Source organism: Oryctolagus cuniculus, chromosome 1 (assembly GCF_051225735.1).
Source record: "Oryctolagus cuniculus isolate XC-2025 breed Fujian yellow rabbit chromosome 1, ASM5122573v1, whole genome shotgun sequence".
NCBI lineage: Eukaryota > Metazoa > Chordata > Mammalia > Lagomorpha > Leporidae > Oryctolagus > Oryctolagus cuniculus.
Genome location: NC_142867.1, coordinates 48,316,363 through 48,339,435, shown reverse-complemented (window position 1 = coordinate 48,339,435; position 23,073 = coordinate 48,316,363). Strand labels below are relative to the sequence as shown.

The 23,073-nt window shown below is 42.5% G+C and overlaps 1 protein-coding gene across 50 annotated transcripts in view; it reads right to left on the bottom strand.

Moving 5' to 3' along the window:
* Positions 1 to 23,073, bottom strand: part of SERGEF (secretion regulating guanine nucleotide exchange factor) — a 247,749-nt gene that overhangs the window by 209,238 nt on the left and 15,438 nt on the right. For 16 of the 50 annotated variants that reach the window (XR_016230749.1, XR_016230704.1, XM_008275115.5 and 13 more), the window contains 3 exons: positions 16,404 to 16,517; positions 13,124 to 13,186; positions 7,555 to 7,713 (listed from right to left, as the gene is read on the bottom strand). Coding sequence is in view for 36 of the 50 variants with exons in the window: in XM_008275115.5 (XP_008273337.4) it covers positions 7,555 to 7,713; positions 13,124 to 13,186; positions 16,404 to 16,517 (336 nt within the window). In the remaining 14 variants the exon portion in view is untranslated. Of the gene's footprint in view, positions 1 to 7,554; positions 7,714 to 13,123; positions 13,187 to 14,291; positions 14,342 to 16,403; positions 16,518 to 23,073 lie in introns of all 50 variants that reach the window. The other 34 variants (XR_016230742.1, XR_016230745.1, XR_016230746.1 and 31 more) reach the window with 5 other exon arrangements.

Sequence of the window (23,073 nt, the reverse complement as noted above, 5' to 3'; positions counted from 1 at the left end):
TTCTAGAAAGGCTCTTGGCCCCAAAACAGAAAAATCAGCATTAGATATATTTATAAACTCTGTTTGGGGTGAATCAATGGCTGTGCTTGGGTTTCACTAATGCTTAGACATCAAATGCAATAAAATTTTCTTGGTTTGTGACACTTGAAGAAAAGAAAATGCCTAAGAGCTGGTCTCTTCCATACGTACTATGCAATTCCTCCTCTTCAGAGAAACAGAAGAATAAAAAATACCTCAATAAAAAGGAGATTACCAGGAATCAGGAAGGCAGTGGTGGGAAGGAGAAAAAATTACTGAACAGTAGAACTGGATTTCTAGCTTATATGTAGCCTAAAGTCACTTTCTCTCTTCTTGATTTAGTTTTCCCATTTGCAAAGGGAGGAAGTTGCTTATTCCATCTCTGATTCTCTAAATCTTCCAAGATTCTAGGACTTTCTTAGGTGACACTGAAGGTAAAGAACAAAGAGCTCTGCATTGGTCTCTCTTTCTCAATCCATATCCCTGTGAGACCACAAGGCTACTTTGGGATACTGCAGAGTTCAGGGAAAGCTTCCAGCATCCGGAAAGCAACCAGATTCTAGACATCCTGATCAAACCCACATTAAGGTTTGTACCTTGTATAAATCACTCCCCTGGAAGTCTAATAAATCACCAGCAACTAGCACTAAGCATTTTTTAGACATTTCTTTCTATACCCTTCAGAACAGTCCCACATCAACCTGGAGATGTTCACATCCAGCTCTGCAAAGACCTCTACTAGAAAGAGAAGAAATGGGAAGATCTGACCTCTGGGGTTTCCACAAGGGCAGAGAAAACTAATCTGAGGGTCTTCCAAGGGTCTGTGGAAACATGGGATTAAAAGATAATGTGAGGCAGGCATTTGGTGCAGAAGTGAGGATATTGCTTAGAACGGCCGCATCCCGCATCACAGTGCCTGGGTTCCAGTCCTGGCTCCAATTCCCATTCCAGCTTCCTGCTGCTGTGCACCTTGGGAGGCAGCAGGTGATGGCTCAAGTAGTTGGGCCCCTGCCACCCTCAGGGAGACAGGGATTAAGTTCCAGACCCTTGGCTTCAGCCTGACTCAGCCCCAGCTATTGTGGGCATTTGTGGAATGAACCAGAGGATGGGATATCTCTGTGTCTGTCTCTGACTCTCAAATAAATTTTTTTTTTATTTTAATGTGAATTTTCTATGAAAATTTCTTTTTGAAGTCCCCTAGTATATACTGAACAGATACACAAGCGTAGCCCTATGCTGGATGTTTTAATACATCATCTCATTTAATGCTCATGCTAGGTCAGTATAATACCCCCATTTTCCTACAGATTGTAAATAAGCTTAAAGAAGTGTACGCATTTGTCTGATATGCACTAAGTATCTACCTTGCATATGCCAAGTATTTTACGAAGAGCCTCAGTTCAATGGAGAGTGGACACCAAGCATGGCTGCTGCCCTCATGGAGGTTATACTTGAGTCTAATGGCAGGGGGAACTAGTCAAAGAATTCTACAAAAAAAGTTTCACAAGGGAGAAATTTATGATTCCCTGGAAATGGATGAAAGGGGAAAGTGACTAGACAACTATGGTGGTGACAATGAAGGTGGAGAGAAGTAGAACAGTCCACAACCCCACAATCAGTAAGGTGACAGAGCTGAGAGCCAAACCTTGGTCTGTCTGACATCAAAGCCCAGGTTGCTTTCTACCTTGCATGCATCCACTCACTGAGCAAGTAGTTACTGATCACCAACTACAACTGTGCCAGGTGCTGAGGACAGCAGCATGGACAGACACTGCTGACATGAGATTTACAGTCTAGACCAGGAAAAAACATGAATATAAATAGGGGTCTACAATTGCAACTGGAATGGATCCCGCGAAGGAATGATTTTAACAGGTAAAATTACCTATATGGCCACAAAATCTTCCAAAGTGTTGATAATATGAGAGAACCACTTTCCAGGGGCCAATGCTGTGGTGTAGACGGTTAGGCCTCTTCCTGCAGTGCTGGCATCCCATGTGGGCTCCGTTTCAAGTCCCAGCTGCGCCTCTTCTGATCCAGCTCCCTGCTGATGTGGCTAGGAAAAGCAGCAGTAGATGGCCCAATCCTTGGGCCTCTGCACCCACGTGGGAGACCCGGAAGAAGCTCTTGGCTCCTGGCTTCAGCCTGGCCCAGCTCCAGCCACTAAGGCCTTTTGGGGAGTGAACCAGCGGATGGAAGATATCTACCCCCTCCCCGAATCTCTGCCTTTCAGAAAAACAAACAAATCTTTTTAAAAAACTAAAAAAGAAAGAAAGGAAGAACCACTTGCATGCAGCATGTGAATGGAAGCCTTTAAGAAAGTTTGCCAGTCATCATGGAATACAGAGTAGCCCTGGCCAGCTCATGAGCCCAAAGGACAGAGCTGGTGTGTCTCAAGCTCAGCACAGGCCTTGTTGAAACAGACATTTTTCTAAAAGCAACTACTAACCACTGATTTACGTACATATCCCAAGCTCAGACAAGCATTGCTTTTGTATGCATTTTATAATTAGTTGGCATCTTTCACACAGATTCATGCATTTTAACCTCACAGCAGCACTATGTAGAATGCAAGCAGATTTTAATACTTTTCTTTTTTAAAAAAAAATTTTATTTCATTTATTTGAAAGGCAAAGTTACACAGAGACAGAAGCAGAGAGAGAGAGAGAGAAAGTCTTCCACCCACTGGTTCACTCCCCAAAGGGCCGCAACAGCCAGAGCTGGGGCTGATCCGATCCGAAGCCAGAAGCAAGGAGCTTCTTCCAGGTCTCCCACATGGGTGCAGGGGCCCAAGGACTTGGGCCATCTTATACTGCTTTCCTAGGCCATAGCAGAGAGCTGGAGTGGAAGTGGAGCAGCTGAGACTCAAACCGGCAATACCAATACAGCAGGCAGCGGCTTTACCTGCTACGCCACAGCACCAGCCCCAATATTGTTCTTAAGAGATGAGGAAATTGAGGCCTACAAAGGTAAAGTCACTTAATCAAGGTCACCAAGCTAGGAGGAACCCAGATCTGCCATGCAACTCTCCGTGATGCACCTCCAGTCAGGAAATCATGAATCTCAAATGAGACAGCTGCAGGTCACCGAGCCTGGGTAAAGTCACCCAGGAGTCCCATGAAGTTCCTGAGAACAATGATCAGGGAAATTAAGCAGCTTGGGAAAGGTTTCTAGAATGCAGTGCCACCAGCCTGAGACACAGCTACCCTTGCCAACTCTCCCAGATTAGAACAGGTTCTCTTGGACTCTCTCCAAGTGCCTCTGACTAACAGAGAAAAGTATTTTTCCATTGCAAACACTGCAGGCAAGCACCAGACTCCTGAGATGGGAGGGCAGACAACACATCCCATTTTCCCATATAGACAATCTGTAAAGTTATGCTGACACCATGTGACTGCCCCAGCTAGGCACCCACCACCGGGGATGTCAGGTGTGGGCAGCATTTCTCAACTCTGACACTACTAACATGTGGGGCCGGATAATTCTGTGCTGTGGGAGGCTGTCCTTGCATCGCATGATGCTTAGTGGCGACACTGGCCTCCACTCACTAGAAGCCAGTAGCACCCCCACCCCACCCCACGCACCCCACTGTGACAGCCAAGCATGTCTCTCTAGCCATTATCAGTGTCCCCTGAGGGACAGAATCGTCTCTGGTCTAGAGACTACGAAGAAGAGGGAAAAAATGCAGTGCTCTACCTTCCTCTCATCCCATCCCATCCCATCTTTCTGGCCAGATGTAGGATCACCGTACATAAGCCCTTTTTAAATTACTATCACAACTGATGCCTCCCACAATGAGCAGCCTGTATGCTGATGTGGCCTGCAAGCATGTCCCAGGAACATTCACCACTGGAGCTTGTGAGAACAACTAGAGTCAAATAACTCCTTGTTCCATTAATGAGCTGCTTCTGACCCTGTGAGGAAATCTTGTTCCCATTAATGTGAGTGCTGAGTCTGATTAAATGAAAGCCCTGGGTGTTTCTCTCAATGACAATGAGCCAGGGCAAGGGCTTCCATAGCTGCTAGAAGGAAGACAAAACTGGTGAATCAAATGGCAAGAGGATCCAATTTACCCAAAATTCAGCACAACTCAAACATCCCAGCTTTAAGCCATTCTGGACTTAGGAGAAAGGAGAAAGTGACAATGTACATAAACAAGCGATCTGAATTAACAAGTTAATTAAACAGCTGAAACGTTACCAAAAAATCCTGCTCTCAAGTGGAGGTGGAAGCCTGAAGCTGAGCTCCAGAGCAGCTGGGGTGACTCAGACAGTCAGGGACGTGGGTTCCAACCTCCCACCCCCAGGGCTTGGCTGCTGCGACTCCGCCTCGTCTACAGAGCTTCAATGCTAAAGTCAAAGCAGCATCTTTATGTCTTTCACTCATCAGCTATGTAAGTAGTAAAGGGTTTACTGAAAAACTCAGACAAACTCACTATCGTTTGGTAGTAAGTGTATTTTACTGCAATGTAATTCTTTGAAGACTGACTATGAAACACCTTCCTGTTCACACCTAGTTACTCAGACTACTGCTGGATTCCTTGCTACTTTTGCAATTTGTACTTGGCTTCACTGTTGCCCACTCATAGCAGAATGCTCTGAGATTTCATTACAGATTTGTCTCCCCGAGTGGGTTAAGGACAAGACTTATGTCTAGCACAAGGCATGCTACATAAACAGACTTTCATCATTTGCAGCCCGGATAGATAGGATAGATGGACAGATAGATGGATGGATGGACCGACAGAAAACTTTTCCATCTCTGTATTCTTAAGACTTAAGCCTACCTACACATTCTAGTGAGAAGGTATGGCCCCTGTCTTGTCTCTTTCATTTCTCTAAGGACTAGAGCACATGGCTCAACAGGTGGCCAACAAACACTTACTGACTGGACTTCTGAATCCAAAAAGACAATCTGAAGACTTTTGTTCACGAACCAGTGAGTCCCCAGACAGAGGTCATACATCGTAGCTGTCTACCCTGCCTTCTGTGCATTTGCCTATGCTCAGCCTCTTTTAACCAGAAATAATTTGACACAAGAAAGCTGGGAATATTCTCCAGTAATAGCAGAGACAAGAAGTGAGCGAGGCTAATGCAATGCTTCCCTCTTGGTTATCATCTGGAGGAAAAGGCAGATATCAGCAGTTACACAAATGAGCAGCTCCCCTGTTCAGTGAGTCTCTTTAAGTAAGGTCTCTGTATGAACCCAACTTCAAGCACTCTGAACCTCTTTGAGGAAAGTCATGATTTCCCCCTACATGAATGACCGGGTTTCCTTACAGTCTCCTCTGAAGAGATAATGAGGAAAGTTTATTATACGCCTTCCTCTACTCCAAAATGATCACGAAATTGTTTTAAAGGTCAGTTAAAAGTATCATAGATACACAAGTCTGCATTGAGTAAAAACATGTAGCATGGGGCCAGCACAGTGGCATAGTGGGCTAAGCCTCCACCTGCAGTGCCAGCATCCCATATGGACACCAGTTCAAGTCCCAGCTGGTCCTCTTCTGATCCAGCTCTCTGCTATGGCCCGGCAAAGCAGCACAAGATGGCCCAAATGCTTGGGCCCCTGCACCCGTGTGGAGACCGGAAGAAGCTCCTGGCTCTTGGCTTTGGATCAGCCCAGCTCTGTCCGTTGAGGCCATTTAGGGAGTAAGTCAGTGGATGAAAGACCTTTCTTCCATCTCTCCCTCTGTAACTCTGCCCCTCAAATAAATAAATAATCTTTTTTTTAAAAAATAAGTGCAGTATGTATGACTTATCAAGGATAACTGGAGCTGACCAAAATGCTGCAAAATCCAGAAACTCCTGGAATCTCAATCATGGGGTATTTGGGAGACTAAAGATGTATGTGTAGCTAGCAAGTAGGACAGGAGCAGACAAGGGCACTCAGGGCTTCTCAGAAGAGATCTCAAGAATTACAGTCATAGCTAGTATAGCATGTTCCTCAACCCAAGGGCTCCACTCTCCTCACCAACTATTTACAATGTGCTTGGGTTACTCACAGAAGAAAAACACTGTCAGCATCAATATTTAGCAGCATTTTTAAAACACAATTTGTTTCATGAATAACAAGTTTACTTATGCTATTAGTCTAGTTTTTTTTAAAAAAAGGAATTATAAAATTATTAGGGGAAGGGAGGAACTCTATAAATTAGCAGGAGCTCTAGGAGGGCAGGGATGAAGAGATCACAAAAAACAAACTTCATGGGATCAGCATGGTGGCATAACAAGTAAAGTAGCCACCTGCAATGCCAACATCCCACGTGGGCGTGCCAGTGCGTGTCCCAGCTGCTCCACTTTAAATCCAGCTCCCTGATAATGACCTGGGAAAAGCAGCAGAAGAGGGCCCAAGTGTTTGAGCCCCTGCCACCCACATGGAAGACCCACATGAAGCTCTTGGCTCTTGGTTTCAGGTTGGTCCAGTGCTGGTTGTTGTGACCATCTGAAGAATGATCCAGTAGATAGAAGATTTCTCTTTCTCTCTTTCTCTCTCTCTCTCTCTCCCTCCCTCCCTCCCTGTTTCTCCCTCTCTGTAACTCTGACTTTCAACATAAATAAATAAATCTTAAAAAAAAAAAGTCAAAGGCAGGTTTTGTGGCACAGTAGGTTAAGTCACTGCTAACAATACACACATCCCATATAAGAGTACAGATTCCAGCTCATCTGCTTCCAGTCCATCTTCCTGCTAATGTACCTGGAAAGGCAGTTTGATGGCTCAAGCCCCACCCCCCACTCCCCACATAGGAGACAGACAGAGTTCCAGACTCCAACTGTTGAGGGCATTTGAGGAGTGAACTAATGGATGGAAGATTTCTCTGTGTGTGTGTGTGTGTGCGCGTGCGTCACTGTTTTTTTTTAAAAAATAAGTGCAGTATGTCTTGCTCTGTCACTGTTTTTCATATGAAGAAATCTAAAACAAAACAAAACTCAAGAACAGAGTCAGAAATGTGAAGGCTGGGGAAGGTGAACTGTCCTACAGGCAACATGAAGACTCAGAGGAAGATGAGGACGCCAAAAGCTGCATGGCATGATATGTCACCATCTCAGGGAACACATGAGATGTCTGAATCAATGCACATAGTATGTTAGCCAATCCAAGTTTAAATCAGAATACTATGCCAGCTATGATTCAAAATAATGCTCCTGCCTCAATCTTGGAATACTTATCTTTAACTTAACATTTTCTCTTGTTTTTAATTTAGACTCAGGTGGAAATGCAAATACAACCAACTCTTCAGCTATGACAAGACAAGGACTGCCCAACAATGTGGGCAAATTTCTGGGCAATACTTGTTGCAATGGACTCTTTCTCAAAACCTCTTAGAACCTGAAGAAGTTAACTTAGCCCAGCTATCTTTTGGGGTACAAACCTGTGATCCAGAGAGGAAAAGCCCAAAGCCACATATCTGACTGGTGGTAGAACTAGACCTCAGGGCCTCCCCTTTCTAGTCCTTAATTCTTTTCATCAATAAAAAATCCTTAATCCTACCCATTCATGTCTGTTTAGACAGCTGTCCCTCTGATGCTGCCTCACCTGTCTGAGCAACCAGGTGTGTCCACCCACTCCAGATGGCAGTGACCTTTTCATTCTGAAAACAATGCACGTCTATTTTCTGAGGCACAGGAAGGAAAGCAGCTTGGGTAGCCAGTTGCCCATGCTTGTTGCTTCCCCAAACATACAGTTCTCCTGCATCTGAAATAAACAGAAGGCAAACAAGAGGTGGAGACACATTAGTCCAAAATAATGGAAAATAACACGTGTGATGAAGAAGACGTTAAAAGAATTCATTTTGTACTTACACTACAATGTTGAGTGCAGCCAGGCAGATTACAAAATTCATGTACAGCATAATAACACACAAGATGTTTAAAAATTCTATACTTGGGAAATAAGGCCAAACAGTCTTAGTAGTTTAAGGGCTAAGAATGTATGATTATTCTTCATTTATGCATTCAACAAATATTTATTCAATATCTGGCACGTGTGAAACAGTTTTCTCTATTTTTCTACATTTTAAAATATTTGCTCACGTTCCCTTTTGTTAGGAAATAATGTTTCGAGTTATAAAACGACAGGTTAAAAGACAGGGGTGGGCGTCCAGCCTAGCTGCTGTGAGGCTGACTGAGATGCTCACGTCCCACACTAAAGAGCCTGAGTTTGATTCCTTGCTCTGACTCCTGATCCCAGCTTTGTGCTGCTACAGATCCTGGAAGGCAGCAAGTGATGGTTCAAGTAGTGAAGTCCCTGCCACTCATGTACCCACACAGGAGACCTGCATGAGCTCCTGGACCCCAGCTTTGGCCCTGGCCCAGGCATATGGGGAGCTAATCAACAGATGAGTGGCCTCGTGCTTGCTTGCTCGCTCTCTCTTTCCCTTTCTCCAACTCCTTCCCGCTTGAATAATCAAATATAAGCAAATATATATTATTTGTGCTTAAACTTTTTGTTTTTAATTCAAGAGGCAGAGACAAAAAAAGCTCCCATCCACTGGTTAACTATCCAAATGTCCAGAACATCTGGGACTCAGCCAGACCAAAGCCAGGGACCAGAAACTCAACCCAGGTCTCCCACATGGGTAGCAGGAATCCAACGACTTGAGCACACTGCCTCCCAGAATCTACATTAGTAGGAGGCTAGAGCCAGAGTCAGAGCCAGAGCCAGGTATCAAACCCAGAAACTCCAACATGAGATGTGGGCATCTTAACCACTAGACTGAACTAAACATCTACCCCCATCCTTTAAACTTTTTAAACATACCACTATTTCACTGCATGTTCTCTTTAGCAGAAAATACAATGTAATCACATCACATCTGTGTGACATTTTAGTTCATTTCAACCTCACAGTAATCCTATGATATAAGCAGGAATGTGACTGACTGACACGGTGATCTAATAGAAAAAGAACAAATTCCAAGTCAGGGGATTCTGGCTTCTATTCCTGGATCTGTTAACTAACTGTTGACCTTGGACAAATCACTCACTACAAACCTTAGCTTCACCAGCTGAAAATTCGAAGGGAAGGCAATTGGCCTACAAGAGCAGACAAAATGACTGATGACATTGGTAACAAGAGTGACTGGCAGGTTCTCCTGTGGCAGACCAGAGAGCCCAGGCTTGTCTAAAAGCCATTCAAGTTCAAACATTTTTTTAAATGAAAGCCAAATGGAGCCAAGGGTTATCATTTAGCCTGTGGATTGTCAGTTTTTAACATCTCAGAGGAGCTCTAAAAGGTTTTTTAACCTAATATTCTAAGGTTCTGCAACAGTACTGTCCAATACAGTAATCACTAACCAGGCACTGCTACTGACATTTGAAATGTGGCTATTCCAAATTGAGGGACTTCATAAGTGAGCAACACAAAATGAAGTACAATGTCCTAGTGCAAAAAAAAAATCTAGCTTATTAATAGTTTTCATCTACTTCATGCTGAAATAATATTTTGGGTAAACTGGGCTAAAAAGTGTATTATTAATTTCACTTGTTTCATTTTACTTTTTGAAAGGTGGCTGATGTTATATTTCTGTTAGCACAGCTCTAGAAGATAATCAAGGTTAGAAGATGTTAAATGACTTCTCAAGATCACAAGGTTAATATGGAGTCAAATGGGAATTAAAAAGTTAGAAACCAGGTCTGCTTCCACTGCATTTTGTAATATCCCAATAAAGCTCTTTAAAAAAAAAAAAAGATTTATTTATTTACTTGAAAGGCAAAGTCACAGAGATAGAAGCAGAGACAAAGAGAATCTTCCTTCCACTAGTTCACCCCCAAAATTTCCATAAAAGCCAGGGGCTGGGCCAGGCTGAAGCCAAGAGCCAGAAGCTTCTTCCAGGTCTTCCACGTGGCAGGCAGTGGCACAAGGACTTGGGTCATCTTCTGCCACTTTCCCAGGCACATTAACAGGAAGCTGAATATGAAATGGAGCAGCCAGGACGTGAACCAGTGCCCATGTGGTTTCAACCACTGCACCACAGCACCAGCCTCCCAATAAAGCTTTATAGCACTGCCCTCCATAGGGCAGTCTAGAATATTCCCCAAAATCAGTCAAAAGCCAAAAAGGATCATTAAAAGGCATCAGACCAAGTTTCAGGAGTCCTAGTTCAAGTCCCGTCTGCTACATATGGCTTCATATTCTGGGCCTGTTCCCTCAACTTCTTGTCACTCAGGTGATCGATCCCACAGTACTGACACTCTGCAGGTCTATGAAGTAACCTTGGTATATTTCACACACAGAGAAAGAGGGCAAACTCAGGGTGTGTGAACTATAAGAACCTCTACCAGAGCAAAGACGCCCCCTCAGCAAAGGATCACTGCTTTAAATGGACTAGGGAGCCATGAAGATGTCACTGACGGAAGCTGTGTTGGTATCAAGACTTCGTTTTTCTTAGGATGTCTAAACCATCTTGTTGAAAGACAAACTGCCTTCCACATGAGGATCTTGCCTGGTTGCATCAGCAGGTAAAATTAAGCTCTGCTGCAAAGCCAAGTAGTTACATAATCAACAATGACTCCGGAGAAAAGGTCTAAAGAGCACTGAGCAAAATCAAGTGTGTGACTGCTTGAACCAGACAAGGAGAGAGAACTACTTTCAAAACATCAAAAACCAATTTGCTTTGGGACCACACAAAAGCACTAAGTTCATTAAATAAAAACTTAAAAATAAATAAATAGCACTAAGTTGTGTATTTCTAAATGGTGAACTTCATATGCAAATTACATCAATAAAAAAGGCAACATCTTTATATGAAAACACCACAATAAAAGTGGCCCACAGGTCAAGTAGTAAATGCATTTATCACATTTTTTTAAGAGATTGATGCTAGCAAGCAATTAGGCAATCTCTAGGTTTACATAACATCAGTCATTTCAAATTAATTAGAACACAGGAGAAAAACTTCCTAGTCTATTATCTTCAGGGGAAAAAAATGCCTTCCCCACCCCTCATTGACTATGGGCATGAACAAGTCACTTCTCTAAAAGCAGACAGGTGGACTGCATGCCCAGTGAAGTCCTTTATAACTGTCATTCATTTCAACTCAACATTCTTAATAAATATATAAATCCACCTAAGACATAAGCTAACAGCAGGTATTTATCTTGTCAGTCGGTTGCTTTAAACTCATTAAATTATAAATTATCTCTACCTCAGATTTTGGTTTTTCTGCTCTGCAAACAGTAACAGCTCCTCAATTGGACTGCATTGCAAATCTGATGTTAAAAAATGCATGCTGCGCTGGCGCTGTAGCACAGAGGGTTAACGCCCTGGCCTGAAGCACCGGCATTCCATATGGGCGCCGGTTCTAGTCCCAGCTGCTCCTCTTCCAATCCAGCTCTCTGCTATGTATGGCCTGAGATAGCAGTAGAAGATGGCCCAAGTCGTTGGGCCCCTGCACCCACATGGGAGACCCAGAAGAAGCTCCTGGCTCCCGGCTTTGAATCGGCACAGCTCCAGCCCTTGCGGCCATCTGGAGAGTGAACCAGCGGATGGAAGACCTCTCTGCTGTCTTTCAAATAAATAAAATAAATATTTTTTTTTTTTTGACAGGCAGAGTGGACAGTGAGAGAGAGAGACAGAAAGGTCTTCCTTTGCCGTTGGTTCACCTCCAATGGCCGCCGTGCTGTGGCCGGCACACCGCGCTGATCCGATGGCTGGAGCCAGGTGCTTATCCTGGTCTCCCATGGGGTGCAGGGCCCAAGCACTTGGGCCCTCCTCCACTGCACTCCCGGGCCACAGCAGAGAGCTGGCCTGGAAGAGGGGCAACCGGGACAGAATCCGGCGCCCCGACCGGGACTAGAACCCGGTGTGCCGGCGCCGCTAGGCGGAGGATTAGCCTATTGAGCCATGGCACCCGGCCTAATTTAGGCCTGTCAAAAAAAAAAAAAAAAAAAGATTTATTTTATTTATTTGAAAGACAGCAGAGAGGTAGAGAGAGACAGAGAGAGGTCTTCCATCCGCTGGTTCACTCCAACGGCAAAGGAAGACCTCTCTCTGTCTCTCTCTCTCTCTCTGTCCACGCTGCCTGTCAAAAATAAAAATAAAGTGATGAACCTAACTTAAAAAAATAAATAAATAAATAAAATAAATCTTAAAAAAATGCATGCCACCAACAATTTACATGTCTTATTTACACGTGAATTTCCACATAAAACACTAAGTAGGGAAGTTTCTCCTTTTTACTTCAAATTTTAATACATTCAACTCTGTGTGAGAGGCCTTACTAAAAAAATCGCTCAGAGGTATTGTCACCAATCTATCCCTGCCAGCAGGGGTCACAGCAATCTGAGTCAAAGGGAAGAGACAATTGTCTCCACAGAAAAAGTCATGAGGAAGTTCACACTGTATTGGTTGGGTATGTCAAACAGTTGTACAGACACACAGCCAAACAGAGAAATAGAATGTAAGAGAAAAAGACAGATTAGACCCAAAAATGGTCAAACTAAAGAAATGGAACAGAGAGAGAAATTAGAGAAATAAGAGAGTACTTCAAAAAGTTTGTGGAAAATGGAATTAAAAGATGAACTTATTTTCTAGTTAAAACATTTTTGAAATCTATACAGTTTTTTTCATAATGTGCATTTATTCAAGAACTTTTTGAAAAATTCTCATGTACATGGACTTCTAAAGTTCTTTGCAACAAAATAAACACCTCGGGGCTGGTGCTGTGGTATAGTATGTAAAGCTGTTGCCTGTGGCACCAGAATCCATATGAGCACAGGTTTGAGTCATGGCTGCTCCTCTTCTCTGCTATGGCCTGGGAAAGCAGTAGAAGATGCCCAAGTCCTTGGGCCCCTGCACCCGCATGGGAGATTCAGAAGAAGCTCCTGGCTCCTGGCTTCGGATCGGCCCAGCCCCAGCCATTGCAGCCATTTGGGGAGTAAACCAGTAGATGGAAGATATCTCCCTCTCCTTCTATCACTGCCTTTTAAATAAATACATGTTTAAAAAAAAAAAAAAAGTAAAGTAATCTAAGATCAGACCAGTGGCACCTCAGAATTCTGGCTCTGAAGTCTATGACTTGCATCTGTATCACGGAATCAGCGGTTTGGGAAGTCACATACAGAATTCTGAATAATATGTGAAACTATGAAGAGCTAGTACCCACCACTTAATGAAGCTGAATGATCCAAGCCAGCAAGAACACATATTGCTTTGGAATTCTCTAGGCCTACAAAAAAAAAAAAAAAAAAAAAAGTTTTCTTTTGAATCACATTCCATAGAACAAACTGGGCAGAGAGCCAGTACCACCTGGGTCAGGGGGAGAAACTGCCAACCAGTGCAGGTGGGTCTGAGCCGGTAGCACTGGCCAAGAAGACAGCTGGCACAGTAGGGATATTGCTAAAACACCAAAGAGTGAACAAGTAAGTAAATATATTGAGGGTAAAGGAGATAGGTTCCTCACTATCTCAAGCATTGGCGAATCAGTGCAAATCATGGTTTCCAGTAAAGGTAGATAAGCGGATATAAGTGTGTGTATGTAAAAATATGTGTAAGTGCATGCATATTTCCTAGTTCTGTCTGCTCAGTGGTCTGGAAGCAATGATATCTCATGCATTCAGCTATTATCACGTGCAAGTACTTAAATACAAACCCAGGTCTCCTAACAACAAACAGAACTAGACTTTGAAATGGTCTTACATCTCCAAATCTAGCACTTTTCCTCCCTTACTTATGTGGTCTTCACTGACAAAGTAAAATCCCAATCAACCTTCTAGAAGTTGGCATAACCTGTCATAACAGGTGTCCTGTCTTGCACTTAAATGCAGTCTTACTCTGTAACTCTTTTCTCTCATACTTCTAGCTGATTAACTAGCCTCTTAATAAAATGTCCTCACACCTTCAAGTACCCTGCAGAATGACAAAAAGGGGTCGGCACTGTAGCGCAGTGGGTTAAACTGCCACCTGCAGTGCCAGCATTTCATATGGGCATCATTTTGAGTCCCAGCTGTTCCACTTTTAATCCAGCTCTCTGCTATGGCCTAGGAAGGTGGTAGAAGATGGCCCAAGTGTTTGGGCACCTGAACCCACATGAAAGACCCGAAAGGAGCTCCTGGCTCCTGGCTTTAGATTGACCCAGCTCCAGCTATTGCGTCCATTTGGGGAGTGAACCAGCAGATAGAAGATTCTCTCTCTCTCTCTCTTTCTCTCTCTCTGCCTCTGCTTCTCTGTAACTCTGCCTTTCAAATAATAAATAAATCTTTAAAAAAAAAAAAAAAAGACAATAGAGCAAAGAAGATGCTTCCAGTCACATTCACCAGAGAGGAAGAACTCACCCCCTAGTGGCCAGGTGAAGAAGAGACAGCCAGGGATCAAACTCCAGGATCTGTAGCAATGAGGGAGGTGAAGATGGGAGAAGGAAAAGGACTTTGAGGGCAGGAAGTTGATGACCCATTCAAATTCTCTTCAGAAAACTCTAACTCAACTCTGAATCTAAGCTGTGCCCCAAGTGAAACCCAAACAGCTTGTTTAAATCAAATAAAATTTAAAAAAAAATTTTTTTTTTCATTCCTTCCAGATACAGTTCCTGTGCTAAAATAGAATGACACATAGCTCATTAAAAAGCTCATAATCTTTGGCATATAAGAAAACATATAAACAATTCAAAGTAGTACAATACACTGTACAACCAATGCACATGGAGAAAATGCAATGGAGGCTAGAAGAGGAGCTAGAGCTTGAAAAATTTTAGGAGTTTCCCAGAGGGAACAGAAAGAAAAAGACATTTCAGGGAGAGGTCACAGTTTGCCCACAGCATAAAAGAATGGGAAAGCTGGATACACCTAGGGATCAGTGCGTATCTTAACAAAGAAGGAAACTATTTGGGAAGTATAAGCTTATGCTATGAAGAGTTTTTAAAAATATTTATTTTATTTATTTAAAAGAGTTACAGAGAGGGAGCAAATGAGGGAGTGAGTGAGGGAGGGAGGGAGGGAGGGAGAGAGGGAGAAAGGGAGAGAGGGGGAGAGAGAGAGAGAGAAATCTTTCATCTACTGATTCACTCCCTAAGTGGCCATGATGGCCAGGGCTGGGCCAGGCTGAAGTCAGGAGCTTCATCAAAGTCTTCCATGTGGGTGGCAAGGGCCCAAGCACTTGGGCCACCTTCTGCTGATTTTCCCATGCCATTAGCAAGGAGCTGAGAGCTGGATTGGAAGTAGAGCAGCTGGGAAACAAACCAGCACCCAAATGGGATGCTGATGCTGCAGGCAGAGGCTTAACCCACTACGCCACAAAGCCAGCCCCTATACTATGAAGGTTTCCAAGTAGACTACCTGTCCAGCATCTAAAGCCTCCTTCTCCCTTGCTAAGAGTACACTACCCAACTCAGCCCCTGAGCTTCAGGAAAACTAACACCAACCCCAGCAAAAGCAAACAGCCTCTAGGACTTAGAAGAAACAGAACAACCCCAACACCCATGTACATCGTTCCCACGCAGCCTCCCTTCCCTCCCCCACCCCTTCTCTCCACTCTCAAAAATCCTTCATTTGTACTGAACTACAGAAGAGTAGTCAGAGGTCTCCTGCCCAGGTTTCCTGGGGCACAAAGGAAGAAGGTGTGAGAGGAAGAACGGGAGAAGGGAAGGAGATGGAGACCTGATTCTATACTCACAGAAAAATCTACAGAAGAGGACAGAGCAGGGACAGAGGGAGAAGAGGGAGCAGGGGAGGCGAAGAGACAGAGACAGAGGGAGGGAGGGAGGGGAAAAGGGAAGGAGAGAGGAGGGAAGGAGAGAAGAAGATGAAGACACAGAGACAAAGACAGGACAAACACAAAATTAACCAGCAAGCTAAGGACAGAATATTTATTACCTACTCCTCAAGTTGTTATGTAAAGAGAGCTCCCTTCGGGAATACTTCCCCGCCCTTCTCTCTACATCCTCACTCACTTGTGCTTCCCTTCTAGGAGAAGGAACTGGGCATGTGCAACACAGTTCGTCTGAGGTCTTCCTTTGGGGTCTGCCTGCCCATGGAGAGAGTGAATCCTCACATCCTCCTGGCCATGCAGCAAGCTTAGCAGGGCTGACTAGAGATGTAGCTGCGTAGCACCTGCTGGGTAAATTCAGCCTGGGTTTCAGAACTCAGAGGCTCATTATTACTACACATTGTTTCCAAACACCTAAATCATGTTTTCCAAACCAGATTTTAATAGTTCTATAATAAAATTACCACTTTAATCTCCCTGACTTATATCTATCTCTCAATGGGTTTCAAACTCTGCCAGCAGAGAATTGCTTTGACTGGGCCCACAAAAATCCCACCAAGACTAACAGACCAAGCAGCAAGGAAGCTAGAAAGACCAAAAAACAGAAAAAGTGAGATATCCATTTACCCATTCTCTTCACTTTCTGACAAAGAACAAATAAGACTAAGAAGATATAAGGGTCCCACCTGTCACTCTGCTTGGCTCCTTTGCTGTCAAGAACAAGGGGAGAGTCTTCCCAGGGCACAACCGTCGTCCAGATGATGCCAATCCAGTCCCCCACTGGAACACCATGCCACTTACTTCCCAGTGAAGTAGAGGAGAAAACAGAAAAAGCATATCAGGAATGACCAGAAAAAGCATATCAGGAATGGCCAGATTTCTCACTGAACCTCACTGCAATGGGAAATTCACAATTCATCCTCAAATAACCTAAGTATTATGAAAAAGTTCAATTGCTTCAAAGGTTCTTAGGACTGATCATTGAGATTACCATCAAGCCAATTACAAATCTAATCTTCAGGGCAATCTAAGGCCATGAAAGTAATTCCAATGTAGTAAAATTTCCTCCAAAAAGTTCTAAGATATGGGGCCAGCACCGCGGCTCACCTCGTTAATCCTCTGCCTTGCAGCGCCAGCATCCCATATGGGCTCCGGGTTCTAGTCCCAGCTGCTACTCTTCCAGCCCAGCTCTCTGGTGTGGCCCGGGAGTGCAGTGGAGCATGGCCCAAGCGCTTGGGCTCTTGCACCCGCATGGGAGACCAGGAGGAAGTACCTGGCTCCTGGCTTCAGATCGGCACAGCGCTCCAGCCATAGTGGCCATTTAGGGGGTGAACCAATGGAAGGAAGACCTTTCTCTCTGTCTCTCTCACACTGTCTATGACTCTACCTGTCAAATAAAATTAAAAAAAAAAAAAAAAAGTTCTAAGATATCCAATCCAGAGTCAAATCATTAGAATGACACCTTGTTTGGGATAGACCTGCAAGGAAAACTCAGACTCCAGACCAACTGGAAAAGAATGTGGAAGGTCATCAAGGCCGTTGCTCATGTTTACTGGATGAGAAAACTGAGCCCCTGAATAGAGACTACGATTTCTCCAAGGCAACACAGGGAAGCAGTGATAGAGAAAACGCTAGGACTCAGTTCTCTTCATACCTAATGCAGTGCCTTCTCCATTATACCAAGATGAATTCAAAGAGTCCTAATTGCCAAATAAATACACATTTATGATTACAAGATAGCTTCCTAATAGCCATGAGCTCAGTGGAATGGCCTTTTATTTCCATGTCCAGTGACTCTAATTCAGTTTACCCATGGCTGAACTTCATATAACACACAGATGAAATTCTATATATCTGATTTACAGTCAAATGTGCATGTAACTGGGATCCATCAACCAACAGCAGTTCCCCTGTATGTATCTTATAACTAGTAATAGTCCTTTAGGCTGTAAATAGACAAGCCAGTTTTCTGAAAAATAAGCTATCATACTGAACACAATGTGAGCAAAGCACAGTTTTGCAATAAAATACAACTTACAATCTCTTCAACAAATAAATTACAAAGAAAAAAAGAGAAAATTACAGATTAAAAGAGAATTCAGATATCTTAACAACAAAAAAAGAAAAAGAAACCAGGGCAAAAGACTTGAATAGCCATTTCTCCAAGAAGATATACGAATAGACAATAAACACATGACAAGATGTTCAGTATCACCAATTATTGGGGAAATTAAAATCAATACCACTATGAGATACTACCTCACATCCATTTGGATGCTACTATAGAAAAAAAAAAGAAGAAAAAGAACAGAACAAGTGTTGGTGAGTCTGTGGTGAAACTGGAATCCACGTATGCTACTGGTGGGAAAGTAAAATGGTACAGTCACTGTGGAAAATGGTATTGCAGTTATCTAAAACATTAAAAATAAAATCATTCTATGATCCCACAAAAAATATTTATATACCCATATTCAAATCAGCATTATTTACAATAGCTAATTCATAGAAGCAATCTAAATATCCACAAACAGATGGATAACCAAAATGTTATATATATACACATACACAATAGAATATGATAAACCTGAAGAAGTGCAGAAATGCTGGCATATGCTACTCCACAGATGAATCTTAAGACATTATGATAACCGAAATAAGCCAGTCACCAAGAAAGGACAAATACTGCATTACTCCACTTATATGAGACACTCAGAGTTGAAACCATAAAGATAGAAAGTAGAACAGTCATTGCCAGGGATGGGGGGAGAAGGACTGGTGAATTACTGTTAAATGGCCACAGTTTCAGTCTTGAAAGATGAAAAATGTTCTAGACATAGATGGCGGTGATGATTGCACAAAGACATTAGTGGATTTAATACCACTGAACTATACCCTTAAAAATGGTTGATGGGGAGCCAGCACTGTGGTTCAGGGAGTTAAAGTCATGGCCTGCAGCACCAGCATCCCACATGGGCACAGGTTTGAGTCCCAGCTGCTCCACTTCAATCCAGTACCCTTCTACGGCACCTGGGAAAGCAGCAGAAGATGGCCCAAGTACTTGGGGCCCTGCACCCACATGGGAGGCCTGGAGGAAGCTCCTGGTTCCTGGCTTTGGTCTGGCTCAATCCTGGCTGCAGCAGCCATCCGGGGAGTGAACCAGCAGACGGAAGACCTCTGTCTCTCCTTCTTTCTCTCTCTGTAACTCTACCTTTCAAATAAATAAATAAATTTTTTTTAAAAATGGTTAAGATGATAAACTTTATGCACACATATTTTACCACAATAAAAAAATTTGAAAAGAAAAACTAAAATTTTTAGAAAGACATTCAAAATTCCTATTAACCAATTTCAATGTAGTAGCCAAATTCAAATCCTAACTCAAACAGTTTTAAAAAAATATTTTTGACACAATCAGGGAAATTTAAACACTGACTAGATATCTGATGATATTAGTGAATTACTGTTTAATTTTCAGGCTGATGCTAGTATTATAGTGGTTTTCAACCCACTCAAAATGGATTAAAGACCTAAATACTATTAAATTTGACCCAATACCATCAAATTATTAGAAAACATTGGAGAAACCCTGCAAGACATCGGCACAAGCAAAGAGTTCTTGGAAAAGACCTCAGAGGCCCAGGCAAACAAAGCCAAAATTGACAAATGGGATTACATCAAAGTGAGAAGCTTCTGCACTGCAAAGGAAACCTTCAGCAAAGTGAAGAAGCAACCAACAGAATGGGAGAAATTATGTGCAAACTATACAGTTGATAAAGGATTAATAGCTAGAATACATAAAGACATCAAGAAATTCAACAACAACAAAACAAACAACCCAGATAAGAAATGAGCAAAGGACTTAAACAGACATTTTTCAAAAGAAGAAATCCAAATGGCCAATAGATACATGAAAAAATGCTCAGGGTCACTATCTGACAAGGAAATGCAAATCAAAACCCCAATGAGGTTTTACCTCACCCCTATTAGAATGGTTTTCATACAGAAATCAACTCAACAAATTCTGGTGAGGATCTGCAGAAAAGTTACCCTATCCACTGTTAGTGGGAATGTAAACTGATAAAGCCACTATGGAAGACAGTATAGAGATACCTCAGAAACCTGAATACAGACCTACCACATGACCCAGCCATCCCACTCCTTGGAATTTACTCAAGGGAAATTAAATCAGCAAATGAAAGAGTTATCTGTACCTCCATGTTTATTGCAGCTCAATTCACATTAGCTAAGATATGGAATCAACCCAATGCCCATCAACTGAAGACTGGATAAAGAAATTATGGGATATGCACACCATGGAATACTACACAGTGGTAAAAAGAAAAAAAGAAAAAAAGAAATCCTGTCATTTGCAACAAAATGGATGAAACTGGAAAGCATACTTAGTGAAATAAGCCAGTCTCAAAAGGACAAATACCATATGTTCTCCCTGATCTGTGATAACTAATAGAGCACCTAAAAGGTAATCTATATAAGTGAAATTGACACTTTGAGATGCAATGACTTTGAACAGCCCTTGTCTTGACGAGTAAGGAACAGTTTTGTTTTGTTTTGTTTTCATACTAGTTGAACTTTTTACTTAGTATAGAGTTAATCATATGTGTATAAAGTTAATTGAAAATAGACAATAGGTGCTGGCACTGTGGTGCAGTGGGATAAAGGCCTGGCCTGCAGAGTCAGCATCCCATATGGGCGCTGGTTTGAGTCCTGGCTGCTCTACTTCTGATCCAGCTCCCTGCTAATGCGCCTGGGAAAGCAGCAGAGGATGGCCTAACTTCTTGGTCCCCTTCACCCACGTGGGAGACTCAGAAGAAACTCCTGGATCTTGGCTTCAGATTGGCTCAGCTCCAGCCATTGCAGCCATTTGGGGAATGAACCAGTGGATAGAAGATCGATCTCTCTCTCTTTCTCTGTCTGTCTCTACCTCTCTCTGTAACTCTGTCATTCAAATAAGTAAAATACATCTTTTAAAAAAGAAAAAGAAAACAGACCTTAGTAAAAAAAAAAAAAAAAAAAGAATAGGAATAGGGGAGGGAGGAGGAAGAGGGGTGGGAGGAAGGGTGGGAGGGCAGGTATGGTGGAAAGAATCACTATGTTCCTAAAGTTGTACTTAGGAATTGCATGAAGACTGTATTCATTAAATAAAAAGTCTCTGGGGAAAAAATTAAGTATTACAAAAAACATTACTTATCTTTTAGAAATGCAAGCAAAAATATTTACAGATTAAATGGGAGAGAGGGCTTATAATTAATTTAATCAAGGGCATGATGGAAGCTGTTACTTTGTAATTGGATAAAAATGAACATATATGACCACCAATTCATTCATCAGTGTTTTACAAACCATGTATCTGATGGGCAGTTAACTTCTAGAGTATATAAGGAATTCCTATAACTCAATAGCAAAAAAATTATAAATAGAAAAGGACTTGAACATACATACAACTGGCCAAGGGTATACGAAATATGTTTAGGGTCAGCGTTGTGGCACAGTGGGTTAAGCTGCCACCTGCAATGCTGGCATCCCATATGGGCACCAGTTCGTGTCCCAGGTGCTTTACTTCTGATTCAACTCCCTGCTAATCTCCTGAGAAAAACAGCAAAAGAGGGCCCAAGTGCTTGGGCCAGTGCCACCCATATAGGAAATCAGGAAGAAATTTGGCCCAGCCCAGCTATTGCAGCCATCTGGGAAGTGAATCAGCAGATAGAAGATCTCTCTCTCTCTCTTTTTCTCTCTCCCTCTCTCTATGTAACTCTGACTTTCAATAAATAAATCTTAAAAAAAAATGTTCAGTAACATTAGTGATAAGGAAAATGCAAATAATAAGATACGATCTCACATCTATAAGAAGACTATTTTTTTTAAGTGTTAGCAAGGATGTGAAGAAATTGGAACCATTGAATACTATGGTGGGAATGCAAAATGATTCAACGGAAAATTACGGAAGTTCCTTTAAAAATTAAAAATAGAACTACACTAAGATCCAGCAATCCCACTTCTGGGTATATTGAAAAGGACTGAAACCAGGATCTTAAAGAGATATCTGCACTAATGTATTGAATGCAGTCAAGCCATGGAAACAGGGCCTGGTGTTGCAGCATAGAAGGTTAAGCTGCCACCTGCAACAGCCACATCCTATATCAGAGTGTGGGTTCAAGTGGCACAGTAAATTAAGTTGCCACTTACAATGTCCAAATACCATATCAGAGTACTGGTTCAAGTCCTGGCTAGTCTGCTTCCCATCCAGCTTCCTGCGAATGCGTGCTGGGAGGCAGCAGATGATGGCTCAAGTGCTTGGGACCCTGCCACCCACACAGGAGACCCAGATGCAGTTCCAGGTTCCTGGCTTCAGCCTGGCCCAGCCTCAGCTGTGTAGGCATATAGAGTGAACCAACAGATAGAAGATCTCTCTCTTTCTACCTTTGAAGTAGATGAAAATAAATTTTAAAAAGAAATTTAAAAAATAAACTATAATATAAACATTCAATGGAATATTATTCAGCCCTAAAAAAAGGAAGGAAATCCTACCACTTGGGATAACGCAGATGAATCTGGATGACATTACTCTAAGTAAAATATGTCAGACACAAAACAAATACACCACCTATCACTTAAACAAGGTATCTATAAAAGTCAAAATCATAGCAGCAGAAAACAGAATATGGTTTCAGGGGGTTGGGGAGTAGGGGAAGCTAAAGTAGTTGTTCAATGGGTATAATGTTTCAGCTATGCTCTATGAGTAAGTTCTAGAGAGTTGTTGGACAACAAGGCCTATAGTTATAACAGTTTTGTGTATTTCAACATTTATTAAGAGGGTAGATCTATATCATCAATATTCTAACTACAAACTACAAACACACATATAAACCAAAGGGACACAAGGACACTTTGCGAGGTACTGATTATGTCTGTTATCTTTATTGTGGAGATGCTATCATAGGTAGGTCCAAATCCATCAAACTGTACACATTAAATAGGTGCAGTTCTCCACATACCAACTTTACCTCAATAAAGCTAAAAGACTTTTAATTAATTACAAGGGTCAGTGTTGTGGATCAGTGAGTTAAGCCTCCCTTTGCAATGCCAGCACCACACATCAGAACACCAGTTTGAGTCCTGACTGCACCACTTTGAATCTAGTTTTCTATTCATGTTCCTGGGAAGGCAAAGGATGATGGCATAAGATCTTGGGCCACTGATACCCTGGCTTTGGCATGGTGCAGCCCTGGCACACTGAATCTGGACTTTCAGCCTCCCGAATGGTGAGAAAGTGAATTTCTGTTGTTTAAGCCACCCAGTCTGTGATATTTTGATAGGACAGCCCTAGTAGACTAACAC